The following is a 15,606-nucleotide window of genomic DNA, read 5'->3' on the forward strand; positions in this document are numbered from 1 at the left end:
GCTGAGAAAGAACTGACTGCGTACATTTGTTTTTTCTTATGCAGCTTTACTTGGGTATCTCAATCCTAGTATGGCAAGCAGAGTCCCATAAGAACTTTTTTTTTTTTTTTTTAAATAAACTGATGTTTTTCTTCCAAGGCTGACAAGAAATTTTAGTTCATACCACAGGATAGAGTTCTTTCTCTATTTTGACACAAAATCTCCCACAGATATCCAGGCTTGGTGCTACACAAACATTTATAAAACAGCACAGGTACCTGAAGTTAAAAAAGGATTCCCCTTCAAATAGAAAGGTGCATAAATACAGTACCTTCTTCATCTACAGAAACACTGCGTATTATGACAGGACTAGAGTACGCTGGCAGTATCAAAGGTAAATTAGATGGCACAGCATAGCCACAGGGGACAGGAACAGAATATCCACCAGACAAGTTTGGACTCGCACATTCGTCTTGAGGACTTGGTTCTGGTGATGAGGATGGATCCTTGTCTTGGATTGGTGAAATATTTATGACTGAGTAAGGATTTACTTTGGCTGGAGTGCCTTCTGCAGCAGGTTCTGATGTTCGTAGCTTCTCACTGTTTTCTAAATTATCAGCCCCTTTAGTTGAAAAATTAAACAAAAAAAAATAAAGTTTTATTTTTCATACCTGTTCAAGCTGCTCAATTGCTCTTTGGAAATATCCTAAACGCTGATATGATCCTTACTATACAAGTTGCTTACAATCTATGACTCATAAGTTTCCCACACAGTAGTGCTATCCTCCCCATTTTACAGATGAGGAATGCCAACAGCAGCAAAACAATCTGGGTTACAAGGATGCCTATGGAAAAACAATACCTGAATATGAGGACTTCTGACAAGTAGCCAGGGTCCTCTTTTGCTTGTCATAAGCACATGGCTGAAAACAGCCTTAAACCCTGAAGGTTAAAATCTGGATTCTAGATGAATTTAGATCTTATGAGCACAAATACAAGAAACATTTTACGAAGAGCCATGAGAAGAGAAAAAGTTCACTGGAAGGACACTCCTGAAAGAACAGTCCTGAAAATGCTCTGTTAAGAAAAGGAAAGAGAAAATAACTTTCCAAGTTTTCCTCTTTGAAAGTAAATTATTTTCTGTTACACAAAGTTCCTGGTATTTCTTGAGACAAGCTGAGGTACAGCAGAATCAAAGGCTCCTCTGAAGCGAGCTGCAGAACTGCATCCCAAGCGATCAAAAGTTTTTGAGCTGTCAGTACAACTTCACAAAAGGGTGAGCGAGCAACAAATTTTCAGGGAAAGGTGGTGTTTAAGTTCCAGGTTGTCAAACCGAAGAGTTATCTACCTTTAATTGCCATGAGCACAATGACTCCGCTTACAAAAGGAAATTGGATCAAAGTCAGCAAAATCAGCTGTTGTCCATTTAAGCAGAACACAGCAATTTCCAGACTACACCTCAGCACTGGGAACATCTGTATGTGTTGTAACAGATGTTTTAATATTTAATAAGACTTCTGTTTATGAACAAAATCCATACACTTAGACTCCATTTATTTTTATGCATGTCACCTTAAGATCAGCAACCAGCAAGCTTAGCTGTGAAAGGAGCTTATCTCAAGCCATACACATGCCATTAGAGCTGCAAGGACAAAGTTTTCCTGTAGCATGGCACTGTGACTGAGATCAGTCCGTTGGTTTGGATGTCACACTTGGATGGGAAACCTCACAAGAATTACATGTGATGGTCACCTGCCTTGTCAAACCTACCATGAGTGTAACTAGCAGGAATATTCAAAACACTTGTATGGTATTTCCATGGAAACCTCTTTTTACAAGTATTTTTACTGCATTGTAAAGAAAAGGCATCCTGTAATCAGTCTTGACTATTTAGCCCAGTGGAGGCACAGCCCAACAGGCTGACTTACCCATGGCGTCAGCCTCTTTGTGCTCTATGCTATTTCCAGGATCAGGAGGAGGTGGCACAAGGGCTTGCCTGTCTGCTTCTGGTATCTCATCTCCACTGTCAAAGTCAAACTGTTCTCCCTCGTCCTCCTCGTCATCATTTGTACCCGTGGCTTTTGGTTCATGCTCCAGAACTGTGCAGAAAGATACGCTTTTGGTTGTTTGCTCTTAATAATGATTTAATGGGACCAGTAAACATTGCACATTACAAAGGAAGCTTATACAATGAACGCTTAGTTTTTTAGGTAACTGGAACAGAACAAAACTTCCTTGACATGTTGATAACCTCATGCAGTTTTCAATAAATCCTTTAGTGTAAACAATGAAATTACTTGGAAAGCAATCAAGAACTGATAATGCAAATACCCTCGGTTTTGTCATAATGAACCAAAGCACTTTTAGTAAAACACCTAAGCAGCCAATTCTTTAAACAAGAAAAGTTCACAGACTAGTTTAGTTGTACAGAGATTTTGGGACTTTATAACTTCAAGTCATTTTTCCTTTCTAACTCAAACTTCTAAGCCTATTCTTAACAGTGTCAAAATGCCAGTCATGGTAACTTTCTTCACACACATCATGAGAGACCAGCAGATTGTTTTTGCTACTCCAGTCTGAGACAGTTTTAAACCAATGATCTTATGCAACGTGCTGTTAGCCCTATTACCACACACAAGGTGCACTTTGGTGGAGGCAGGTGGGGGGTGGTGACTTTTCAGTTCTTACCTTTGAAGAAGTAATGGCTGAAATAATTACACCCTAATATGGCTAGGAAGTGAGAGCGTGGCGGGTATTTTTGTCTTTGCTTGTGAAGACCCTGCAGCACAGATTTGGCACCTGAAATGGAGCCGGGGAGGGGGAGCAGGAAGAAGTGCCAGGCAGTTTCCCTCCATGCTATTTTTCTTACTCGCAGGAGTCTCGAGAACCCACAAAGATTTAAACTCCTCCTTGCCTTATCTACCACTGGTTTTGCTGTGCGTTCACATTGGAAGAAGCCTGCCCACAGCATCCAAAGTTTCTGTCAGAGACACTGCACAGAGGAGGAGTAACCAGGGCAGCTGCAGCGAGGGATGCCCAGACCTGCCAGCCTCCTCCCAGCTTCCAGAAACCTTCACGGCAGCTCCCCGAAACAAAAGGGCTTCATCCCTCCCTCCCTTGACCTGCCTCAGCTGCTCTTTCACCTTCTGGGGGAGAAATTCTTACCAGAGATTCCCACCTTGAGGCAGAAATGTCATCCGTAGAAGTTTTTTGGCCCAGCTGACCTTCCTCCCAAGCTCTTCCTAAAACCCATGACCAATACCTAACTTTTACACAAGTGTTCAAGAACATATTAAAAATGTTATAAAAAACCCACATAACTGCAGCATAAAAATATACACTAAAATAGATAAATATATAGACACACAAATATGTTATAAAAATATACATTAAGTTGATAGGGTTCCTCCCTCCCCCTCTTCAGGTACACAATATGAAAAAAAGTATTTTCAAGGACGATTGGATCTCCTGAGTCATGATGATACTATCAGCTTTTCTACCATCCAGGACACGTTTTGTACCTTTATGATAAAACCCACACAAACCACAGCTCTAGACTGCTTAGATTGTCATGGTAATCAGCATTCCTGCCAAGGCTTCTGTTTCTTCAGGCAGGCTGAGCCAGCATATTTTATCACAGCCACAAATAACAAGATCTTTCATGCAGCCTCTCTGTAGGAGAAAAAGTGAACTAATTGCAAAAATAGTAAGGAACAAAAAAGGGGTTATCCTGCATTTATTGTCATAGTTTATGGCTGAGGCAGCAGGACATTTAATTTAATTTTGATGCTTTTTTAAAAATCCTTCTGTAAGAAGTCAGCCTTTGGATTAAGCCTTTTCATTTTTGCTTTTGTCCATTAGCAATATTTTTTTTTTCCCCTGAAAGATGCAAAAATCCTGCAGAGCTCTTCCACGTGATTCACGACAATCACAGCATTCTTCCCAATTCAGCATCTGCCTGACTAGACTTTGTACTACTTGCTGCTTGACAGTAATGGGGAAAAGAAGGTAAAAGGCGGATGGTGGTGTTGTTTTATTTTTGTTTTTTCAGTTTCTTTGTTTTCAGTAGATCTGTGTACTTCAAATTTGGAAAACACAAACCTGTGAAATACTAAGTAGAGTGGTTTTTGGGATTACCAGTGTGTGAAATGTTGGTTAGTGACGCAGGCTGGGCAGATAAGTAAGTAGACAGCAGTCACAAGCAGGTAACAGCCACAAAACCACAATTTCTGCGTACATGCACTGCTATCTGCCACTCCTCTCGCTGTACTATATAAGTGAACCACAGCAGCAACCACTTCAAATACATACAGTAGCTCTGTCTGCACTTGGTATGGTGGGAGGCGGGGGAAGATGAGGTTACTGTAATGAGTTGATCATTTCTGCAGGATTAGGCCACTCAGGAAACTGGGGCGGTGCTGGAGCGAGGCTCAGCTGAGAGCCACGAACCCACCTGCTCACTGCAGGTCAAGTCTAGACATCGACAAAAGAAAAAGCGTGTATGCTTACGAGACGCCTGAGCTGCGCAGGGAAACGTCGCGGGAGCAGCAGGCACCTCTGAGGTTCTGTGGCTGCTGCGTTAGGGAGCTTCTGGATCCAGATGCTTCCTCAGGGCATATAAAGTAACTTGGGTATCAGATGCCTGATAACTCTCTACTCCAGCACTTTTACGCTGATGCAGTTCCCCAGGCACTCAAGTCCAGCGCAGTGCCATTTGTCAGAGACAGACAAGACCTGCCGCTGGCAAAAAAAAGGTAATTTGAGACACTAAAAGGAAAAGGAATGACTCAGGACCCAGGAGCAAAACCTGGTAAACCGACACACAACTCCCCTTCAACATGCCTCCCCATTCCCCCCTAAAAAAGCAACCAATCCATATTTTATGATTGTGGGAAGAAATCCTAAACATAGGAATTGATTTTCTCAACTCAGGTAAAAAAAATTGAAGGTGCCACATAATTTTTTTCTGTTGTGGCTGTTAATGCTGCTCTGCGTCGTTTACTCAGAAACACTTACTTTGCATAAGAGATAAACAAGGTGCAGAACCCTGTAATTGGGCATTATAGCCTGGAAAGATCCCCTAAATCGCATCACTGATGTGACAGTGGGTTAAGATTATAAAACAGACCAAAAGAAAAAAAAAAAAAAAGAGAGAAATTCCTTTCTCAGATTCCATGTCCTTTAGAAAGGGCAGACTGGAGACAAATATCCTCACTTCAGAAAGTTTTAAAACTGTATTTCATCTTTGTATCACTTCTGCATTTGCTTAATTCTGCAGGTATAAAGACAAACTTTAACCCTTTAAATTTACTGATGCCTTCAGTCTCATACTTAATAAAAATATTCTTTAAGCATTTAATGTCAATGGCATACTACTTCATTTGACGGAAGAAGTATTTTAATAACAAAAATAAAGAGAAGGTGCAGGGGCTTTTTGCTTCAACTGAAGAGCTGCTCAGCACTGCAGATAAATACAGATTATGTCATACAAAAAAGACATCTTGAATAACTACAGTTTTGAAAATATGTGCTTTTTCTACAGTTGTTTGTGTTATGTCAAAAGAACACACACACAAAAGCACTTGGGAAGTGCTACAATAAATTAAGAAGACACATAGCATAGTTACACTTGGGCTGAATCTGGCTACAAAAAATCCACCATGGATCTTGCAAAATCTCATGCTCATGAAGAAAGTCCCAGTTCCTCCAACCCTTTAACTGTAAGTCAGAAGGATCAAACCAAAAAGTGCATTTCCAGGCAACTGTGCTTGCAGAGAAAAACTGTGGGGGTGAGGGAGGGATTTCCAAAGGCACACACACCCCCCCTCACACACCCCCAAATCACACAGAGGACAACTACTTTTTTTGTTGAGTGGATTTTTTTAACATCATTTTAGAATGCACTATTTTTTTTCCCCAAAGTAATAACCACAGACTGCTTAGCATTACAGAGTCTGCCTGGAATTACTTCAAATAATTAAATTAGTTACTAAAAATCCAATTTGCGCTGTCACCACTACTCATACCCTTAACTTTACCCGTGCCAACCAGAGCAATGAGAATATAATAACTGATTAAACTTTTTCATCTTATGCCAATACGGTTCTGCAGCATTTTCTTTGCAAATGCTTCGGGGAAATTCTTGCGTTTCTAAAAATTTCTATTTGGAGTTTTAAAGCATGGAAAAAAAAAATCTGATATAATGGAAAAATTGCCTTCAAGTTTAACTAAGCATGAAAGTGTGAATTTAGGATTAGGTTAGAAAAAGGAATATATAGGCTCAATTGTTAGCACAACACACGGATTTATGACTTTTTTCTGTGGCGTGTTATTTGGTGAAATGACTTTTTCTTAAGCTTACTTCAAAAACAAGCTAACTTCGGCTGTGTTTACGGAGACCTGCTGGGGCATAAGCAAATTTAAACAATTTTTGGTTGCTCTGCCAATTACAAAGCATTATTGGCACCATCTGCTTTCCCATTCGTTTTCCTTAAACTATTTATAGTTCTATGTAATACAGCTAAAGAGCTACAAGTTTAAGAGTGACATTAATTTTAAAGCTGAGATTAAGCTAGTGAAGCTTCATTAATAGTCTTCTTCAACAGTTTGTTTTAGAGATACAGGAGTAAGACAAAATAGCTCTGCACTTAACTATCGAGTGCACTTTGAATACAGTGCAAACATACAGAAAAAAAAAGGCACCCCAAAACTATGTCCTCCCTTGCAATCGTGAAAATCAGAGACGATCCTGAAGAAGTCAACTGACTTTCTTCCATGGAAAACCATGATAAAGGAAGAAAGAAACAGGACCCCAAGCAGGAGCAGTTCAGCAGTCTGGAGCATGGTAACAACAAACGTGGAATCCCTGGACATAAACAGGCCCGCTGCCATCAAGAAACATGAGTACTTTATGTTATGTTTTTAAGGTTTGAAAAACATCTTTAGAAACTGAAGTAAGGCTTCTGTATAATTAGGAATGTCATCCTTGCAATCAGTTGTAGTTTGTTTTGTTTTTTTTTTTTTTTTAATTAAAGTTAGCAGGGAACTATGGAACAAAAAGAAGAAATGTGTCTATTATATTTGAAAGACTCCATGACAAAGGATTTTCTAAAGACTGCAGGACATGGTAAATATGCATGTGCTCAGAAGGGAAAACTATTTTTCCTTTCTCCCTCTAACATTCACTCTTCTTCCAACACATTAATTTTTTTATTTTTGGGGGGGAGAGGGGGGCCCTCTAGAGTGTAATCTATCTTGTATATTCACTGAACGGCAATTTTTTTTTTCCTAAACGATAAAAACATTTTTAGTCACTTTTACCATATCACCACCTTACCAATGAAGAAAATAAGTGTACAGTGCTTCAGCTGAAAAATATCTATTATTTTGTGAAAAAAAATATTAATATAATTGAACCTAAAAGAGACTGGCAGGAGCTGCTTGTTCTTATTCCAACATGCAGTTACAAAACATTTATCTTTTTTACTCATGTATTTTGGATTGCAACAAGACACTTGGGACTGCATAGACCCACCTTCCTTCAAACTGAATTCCCTGAATGCTTCAACTTTCTACAAATTCTTGAGTAGTTTGAAATCTGCAAAACTTTTCAGTAAGAAATATAAAAAAGTTTGCTATCTCAGAATATTTTTAGGTATTATAAAATTTGATAACTTACAAAGGTTACAAATCAAAGCAAACAGCCAGGCATAGCAATCCGAGTGCTTTATTATTTAATCTTGATACACTCCAAAGATTTCTCAGATGAGACACACTTGCCTTTTCAGACCCTTATTTCTAAAGGGTTAAAATCTGCCCAGCTCCTTACGTAAGTGTACAAGGCACTAGATAGAAATAAGAAATGGAAGTGTGCAGATACCAGGAAATAATTGAATTTTTAAAGTTATCATTACTTTTGTAAAACTAACCATTTGGGCCCAAACATACCATGCTGACTGTGTTCCATAATGAACGGGTCCTTGAGCTTTTCCCTGTTTATTTCAGGTGGAATTTCGTAGCAGAGGCTTGGTGCTTGTCAGGAAGGTGAACCTTATGCTAGGAAACACTTGTACCTGCAAAAGTTCCCTGATTTGGCCACCTTGTAAACCTTTGGAAAATGACAGTTGATTCGTATTCAGCAGGAACTTGCAGAAAGGTTTTAAGAGACTTGGTCACCACTGGATAGCCTCTAGTTTCTCCCAACTTTTTAGCGCTGATTAGACCGCATTCCTACAGCTAGAAAGCAATGCAGTATTTTCTACCTGCTCATGTCTCCCATTTGTGACCATGACTTCTTCAGTATCAGGCGAGAAAACCAAAGTTAAATATTCTTTTGCTCTGGTACCCGGCTTATGCATCTCTCTTCTGCCTTCCCCAAATGACACCTCTACTGGCACCTGCGCAGGGAGAGGGGTGAGATGTGCAGAGTGACTGGGCAGGGCAGGAGGGACCCCGTAAGAGGAAGGCTGGCTTTAAGAGCAAGTGCTCCGGCAAACACTGCCCTTCACCGACACTTTCAAGTCACAGAGTGGCATCTGCCAGCACACCACTGGCATCCATAAATCAGCTCCTCACACCATCACGCAGGTGGAAAGCGTCTATTTTGCTGGGGGAAAAAAAGTCTAAAGCAAAACTGGATATGCAAAAACACATGGGTGAGCACTCCTTCCCATGGGAAGCAGATCAGAGCCAAGGACTTTCATTCCCCTTTCCCTCACAGTTGCGCTAAGCTGGCGCTGCAGGCAACCCAGGTCCCTGCGGTACATGCATGCTGCTAATTACACACAGCTCCTGCACGCATCCAAAGCGTGACCACAACGTCAGCATTACAAGTCTCTGTGGAAAACAGTTACAAAAAAAAAAAAAAAAAAACAACAAAACTAAACAGTACACATTCATGCAAAAAATGTTTCCAGTGAGGGAAACAAAAGCAAAACCACATGAATTAACAGGCTCTCCCTGCAAATAAACAACAAAGAAATAAGTAAAAATGCCTCTTTAGTATTTCATAAATACACATATTACATACTAATTATGTTGTCAAGCATGCACAACAGATATTATTCTTCTGGATAAAAAACAAACTCAAAATTGAAGTCAAAAGAATAATGAATCTGCCTGCTCATGTTTCAGAGAGATACTGCTAACAACGGCATGCCAAATACTAAAGAATTTTATTTCTTGAAATAAAGCCCAGATCTGTGGATGTTAGGAAAGATTTACAAATACCAAAATTATTGAACCTTACAGACTACTCACAATGCTAAAAAAATAAGCTTAAAGTTTCCTAAAAATTAAAAGAATCAAGTTGCAAAAAAAACAAAAGTCTAAAATAAAAACGTTACACATGAACTAGGCTGTCCAGAGAGTAGTGGCAGCAACACCAGCAAGACCTGTACTCCTTTGTAACTCCACAAGATGCTTTTCAGTGCTGGCTAAGGTATAATCAGAAAGGCTGCTATGTAAAAATCAGCATTTTGTGACCATTTACTTTAACTGCCTTCATACTTGGCACGCTGGCGACACTGGTAATTGCCTGCCATGGCCAGAAACGTAGATCAAGCCTGATCCCTGGACAAGCAGATCTTTTCCACCTCAGCACCACGTTAGTAGATTCTGCCACTAAGACTTCACCAAGAAATGTTGCTGATGTGCAGCAAGTGAAGTCCTTAAAAGGAGATGCTTTTATGTACAGCCCTTATTTGGAATACTGCATAAATACATGATAGATCCCTATCTACACTGAAAAACATCTATCCATATTAAAGGCTATTAGCTTTCCATCAGTATTAAAGGAATACTAAATACACTTCACACTTAATAGTACAAAGGTTAAGAGTCGGAACTAGTATAAATGCCGCCAGGCACCTAACATGAGGTACAGGAGTCAAAAGACAACAGCTACTTTGCTGTCTGACATGTCTGTTGGTAGAGAGAGGTGCTGATAATGGCTGCATAGTCGAGCTCAGCCTCAGCTACTGTGGCTACGAACTGCTGAACTCACCTACAACACGCTGCCAAATGGACAGTCCACGCAGGGAACGGGAAGACCAGAGAGCTTTAATAAAACAGAAATCAAACAACAGAAGGACTACAGAGTCATTGGGAAAATGAAGTATCCAGCTCTGGCAGCACAGGGATGGAGCATGTTGGCTAACCCTAGGATGCAAGGGTCACGTGAAGAAAAAATGAAACGGAAAACTTTCTAGGAAATGTAGTTTTGACCATGTAGTTGATGTATTTGTAAGAAAATAACCATTTTTAAGGAAATTTCCACCAGTGAGAGCAGTCTGGCTTGTTCTTTATTTCTTCACATTTTTTTCTAGCAGATATCATCTATTAATGTCTGGTTTTCCAAATAATTACTTTTTACATTGAAGCAATTACTGTTTAATGGTTTGAGGAATATGCATTTCTCTAATACAGTCTGTTTTATTCTAATTAGCAACATGAAACTGCTGTATCACCTGATGATACCTTGGACTGAAAGGACTTTAAGAGTAATTGGGAGTCCCATGAAGCAGAAAGTGGCAGAAAGAGACCTTGAAGGCCTAAAACAGGGAGCATGAGATCCCACTTCTGCAGAAAGAAAACTTACAGTTCATGTACATAAACTGTATATCATACTAAAAAGGGCTGAAACCCACCCAGAGCAAAAGCTTAAGTATCCTGGGTCTTGGATCATGTCTAGCAACATCTTTCTACCAGGCTCACACATTTTGGATATGAAATAGCAAGGGATTTGACTTCATTTTTGGATCATGTTTCTTTCTCTACCTTGCCAACAATTGTACATACTTCCTGGACCGAACCTTTGGATAACTTAGGCAAAGGGATGCCTGAATTCTGGGTCATTGGTCCAGGCTGAACAACCCTTTATCTACCAATGTCAAAACCGAAGCACTTGCTGGCACTCTCAAAAGCAGCACTTTGAACACCAAAAAGCATCCGACCTCCTTATCAGCATCGGAGGCACTCACATGCTCAGCCTCCTCCTGTGGTAACGGCCCAGGCAGGGCTCAGAAGATGCACGTGGCTTTGGGGATCGATTTGTCTTTTTGGACACACTGCCTCAGGTTCCTTTTTTCCAACAAAAACTCCATCTAACACTCCCAGAGCACTGCGTGCAACCTGTTCACACACTTAAAAATAACTTAACCTATTTGTGTTTTCTCCTCAATGTATACCGAACAAGGAAACGATCTAGAAATCAACTTTTACAGCAACTTATACCTTCTTTTACTACAGAAAAATTTATAGACTAGAACAGAATGGTTATGTCCTGTAAATCCAGGACAATACTGGAAATATTTTGGATTTCAGCTGGCTTCTCACCTACTCATTTCTGTTGTTACCCCTTCACCCAGCCTACGGAGCACTATACAGATAGACTGATTTGTAAACAAAGTTTAATACATGCAAAGTTTGACAAATCCATTATCCCAGCAGCTAATGGGGAGGGAGCTTTATATCATCCTCTTCCTTAGCATTTGTTTTAATTATTGTTTTAACACATCTTGCTCTTCTTTGCCCTAACATACTATGATCCTGTTATAGCTCAAAAAAAGTATACCTTTTCAAGCAAACTCAAGAAAACAGTAATTCTTACATCAAGACTCACTAACTGAACTCTCCAAAATCCTGTTTTACAACACCCTTTTAACACAGCTTCTACCAAAAATTCTATCACCTCAGTGGACACTGGCTTGAGCTGGGCAATGATGGTGTTTCCTTGAGGCCTTTCAGTCCATCAGCCTCAGAGTCCTTCTCATTGCCTCCTTCCATTAGCCATGGGGGGAAAGGAAGCCCTGCCTTAGCCCCAGCATTGGCCGAAGACAAGCGCCATAACCAAATGTCGTGGTTTACCCCAGTTGGCAACTAAGCACCACACAGCCGCTCACTCACTCCCCCACAATGGAATATCCCTTTGGTCAGTTGGGGTCAGCTGTCCCAGCTGTGTCCCCTCCCAGCTTCTTGTGCACCCCCAGCCTGCTCGCTGGTGGGGTGGGGTAAGAAGCAGAAAAGGCCTTGGCACTGTGTAAGCACTGCCCAGCAATAACTAAAACATCCCTGTATTATCAACATTGTTTTCAGCACAAATACAAAACATAGCCCCATACTAGCTACTGTGAAGAAAATTAACTCTATCCCAGCCAAACCAGCACACCAAACTTCATGATTCAGAGCTTCAGCCAGTCCACATGGAAGTCAGGAAGGAATTTCGTCCAACATGAAGAGTCTTCTTCAGCATTTGGCTGGCAAGCATTCTTCACATGCAAACATGAGTGGGTCACCATCAGATATGCAAGTGGGAAAGCAATCCCAGCCAAAGTTAATTTTACTTCCACGTTCCTTTGCAATACAGGAGACTGCTAAGGTCCTCCAGACACATTACACTGAACTAATTCACTGCTCCCAGGACAACACTTTGCATCAGCACCTGGATTTCCCTTCATCTCTCCCCGAGACATACAGAACTGGGAACTACAGAGACTGGGAAGTTGCCCATCAGTGAGGGCATCCCCATGGCACAGGAGCATGCACGTCCTTCTTGCAGCCCCTGGAGAAACCTGTACCAGCATAACAAAAGATTTTTCAAGAACTATCATGCTTTCACCTAACCAAAGCTATTGAGCTCAACAACAGACCATTTAACAATGAGATGTATTCCTGCAACAACCCTTCTTTGACAGACTAAACCATCTTCTGTATTCATTTTAATGAAACTATGACAAGGTCGCATTTCTGGGGAAGATTAGTTCGATGAGGAAGAAAAAAAGAAAATCTGTATAAGGGGGTGGAGGGTTTTTCCCCATTTTCCTCAGATTGCTAGGCATAGTTTCAGTTCCTCTCTGCAGCAAAACCAAGCAGCACCTAATGTTTCATTCAATAATTCACACACTTTATTTAACTTATCATAATGCAAACAAGTTTTTACCCGTGCTCATGCACGAGATACAAGAATTATAACAATGTATAAAAAAAGTTAATCTTTCTGTAAACTCCAGAGTAGAATCATTACAGAGGCTTTAGGCATGGTTAGTGAATATTTACTGGGATCAGTAAAACGGAATTAAAAAAAACCTAAATCAAAAAATCCCTCAGATTTTTGGCTGCAATTTATCCTGGCCAGTTAATGCTAGATACAGTGCTAAAAAGGCAAAAGAAGCAAAGAAAAAATAATTCACACCTCTCCTTATACATTGGCTCACTGTTTGAAAATAAAGTTTCAGAACTTACACAAATATTCATTGCAAGAATCATAGAATCATTAAGGTTAGAAAAGACCCTTAAGAGCATTGAGTCCAACCACTAACCTAACACTGCCAAGTCCACCACTAAACCATGTCCCTAAGCACCACATCTACCCTTCTTTTAAATATCTCCAGGGATGGAGACTTAACCACTTCCCTAGGCAGCCTGTTACAATGCCTGACTACCCTTTTGGTGAAGAAGTTTTCCCACATATGCCGCGTAATGGCACTCAAGATGATCTGCTCCATGACCTTCCCCGGCACCGAGGTCAGGCTGACAGGCCTGTAGTTCCCCAGATCCTCCTTCCGACCCTTCTTGTCGAGGAGCATGACATTTGCTAACTTCCAGTCATCTGGGACCTCCCCAGTTGACCAGGATTGCTGATAAATGAGGGAGAGCTGCTTGGCCAGCTCCTCTGCCAGCTCCCTCAGTATCCTCGGGTGGATCCCATCAGGCCCCATGGACTTGTGAGCATCCAGGTGGAGGAGCAGGTCAGTGACTGCCACGTCTTTGACAACTGGGGCTTCATTCTGCATCCTATCACCATCTCCCAGCTCAGGGACCTGAAAACCCCAAGGATGACCAGTCTGACTATTAAAGACTGAGGCAAAGAAGGCATTAAGTACCTCAGCCCTCTCCTCATCCTTCGTGGCAAAGTTTCCCTCAGCATCCAACAAAGGAGGGAGATTCTCCCTGGCCCTCCTCTTGTCGCTGATATATTTGTCAAAACATTTTTTGTTATCTTTAACGGCGGTGGCCAGTTTAAGTTCTAGCTGGGCCTTCGCCTTTCTAATCTTCTCCCTGCATATCCTCACAACATCCCTGTAATCCACTTGAGTCACCTGCCCCTTCTTCCAAAGGCGGTAGGCTCTCCTTTTTTTCCTGAGTTCCAGCCAAAGCTCTCTGTTCAGCCAGGCCGGTCTTCTCCCCCGCCTGCTCGACTTGCGGCACATGGGGACGGCCTGCTCCTGCACCTTTGAGATTTCCTCCTTGAATAACATCCAGCCTTCCTGGACTCCTTTGCCCTTCAGGACTGCCTCCCAAGGGACTCTGTTAACCAGACTCCTGAACAGCCCAAAGTCCGCCCTTCTAAAGTTCAGGGTAGTGGTTTTGCTAACCCCCTTCCTTACTTCTCCAAGAATCAAAAACTCTGTCATGTCATGGTCACTGAGCCCAAGACATCCTCCAACCACCACATCGCCCACCAGGCCTTCTCTGGTCATAAGCAGCAGGTCCAGCGGGGCACCTCCCCTGGTTGGCTCCCTCACCAGCTGCGTCAGGAAGTTATCTCCCACACACTCCAGGAACCTCCGAGACTGCTTCCTCTCTGCTGTGTTGTCTTTCCAGCAGATAGCTGGTAAGTTGAAGTCTCCCACGAGAACAAGGGCTACGGATTGTGAGACTTCAGCCAACCACTGAATACCCGAAAATCAGTACAAATTCCTTTACAATTTGTTTGTCTTTTAGGCAAACAATACCAGTCACCCCAGCCCAAAGATAAAGTTTTGCTGCCATCCCTTGGAAGCCCTTTATCTCATCATCAATTGCTTTTTTCAATCAACATGTCTGGGCCTTGTCCCTGCACACTGCTAGCAAGTTAAGTCCAGCAGTAAAGTCACCTTACAGAGCAGCAGAGTGAATAGGAAAAAACAAAAAAACAAAAACACCCCACAACTTATTATTCAGAACGAAAACATCAAATACTATCAAAAGGATTAAGTCAACCTCTCAGCAATCTATGACAGTGAATCATATTTGATCATTTAACACATTATAAACATCCAGCAAAGATTTTACTGGATCACTTCAAAACGAAACAAAGATATGATTACATCCATGTAAACTGTTTTCTTTGTAGATGCTAAAAATAGAAATAAGTTCTTTAATTAATCTATTTATTTTCTTTCTATTTCTTGTTTTTCCCAACGCTCAAATACATTTGGCTAGAAGAAAAAACACATAATTAGGAGTGACATGTGACACCGTAGCTGCATTTTTGCAATGGGAATTTTCTTGTTAGTCTTTGTTACACAGCTTGTTTGAATTGTCACACAAAATAATTGATCCTTACCTTAAACAACACATTTTCCTTTATTTACTGAGAGAAATGTGATCTTCAGAAATAAATAAATTGTTCTGTTACAGATGGGATGTCAGACACCAGCAAGCTACAGCCAGCTTCAAAAACAAGGGACCATTCATAACTACAATTCATATTCTGTTCTCATTCTTCTGAAATCTTGGCTCCCCTTTTACCATCATTTGTAACTGTCTGTATGCTGAAAATAGATATCTAACAAACAATGCTGTTTAGCTCAAGACCAACTCCCTTTATAGCTGCAGTTTAATTTAAGCAATGTTCTTATTTCAATC

General features: G+C 41.0%; 1 protein-coding gene across 14 annotated transcripts in view; it reads right to left on the reverse strand.

The window, feature by feature from the left end:
• The window catches only part of ARHGEF10 (Rho guanine nucleotide exchange factor 10), a 127,299-nt gene that overhangs the window by 91,488 nt on the left and 20,205 nt on the right, over positions 1 to 15,606 (reverse strand). For 9 of the 14 annotated variants that reach the window (XR_015708215.1, XM_087774723.1, XM_087774727.1 and 6 more), the window contains exons 3-4: positions 1,908 to 2,078; positions 311 to 601 (exon numbers count right to left, since the gene is read on the reverse strand). The exons of 2 other annotated variants lie outside the window; for them this stretch is intronic. Coding sequence is in view for 11 of the 12 variants with exons in the window: in XM_087774723.1 (XP_087630849.1) it covers positions 311 to 601; positions 1,908 to 2,078 (462 nt within the window). In the remaining variant the exon portion in view is untranslated. Of the gene's footprint in view, positions 1 to 310; positions 602 to 1,907; positions 2,079 to 4,488; positions 4,720 to 15,606 lie in introns of all 14 variants that reach the window. 3 more of the 14 variants (XM_087774731.1, XM_087774730.1, XM_087774732.1) reach the window with 2 other exon arrangements.

The sequence above is a fragment of the Nipponia nippon genome, unplaced genomic scaffold, assembly GCF_047370975.1.
Source record: "Nipponia nippon isolate SJK-2023a ecotype South Korea unplaced genomic scaffold, ASM4737097v1 scaffold_4, whole genome shotgun sequence".
NCBI classification, from domain to species: Eukaryota; Metazoa; Chordata; class Aves; order Pelecaniformes; family Threskiornithidae; genus Nipponia; species Nipponia nippon.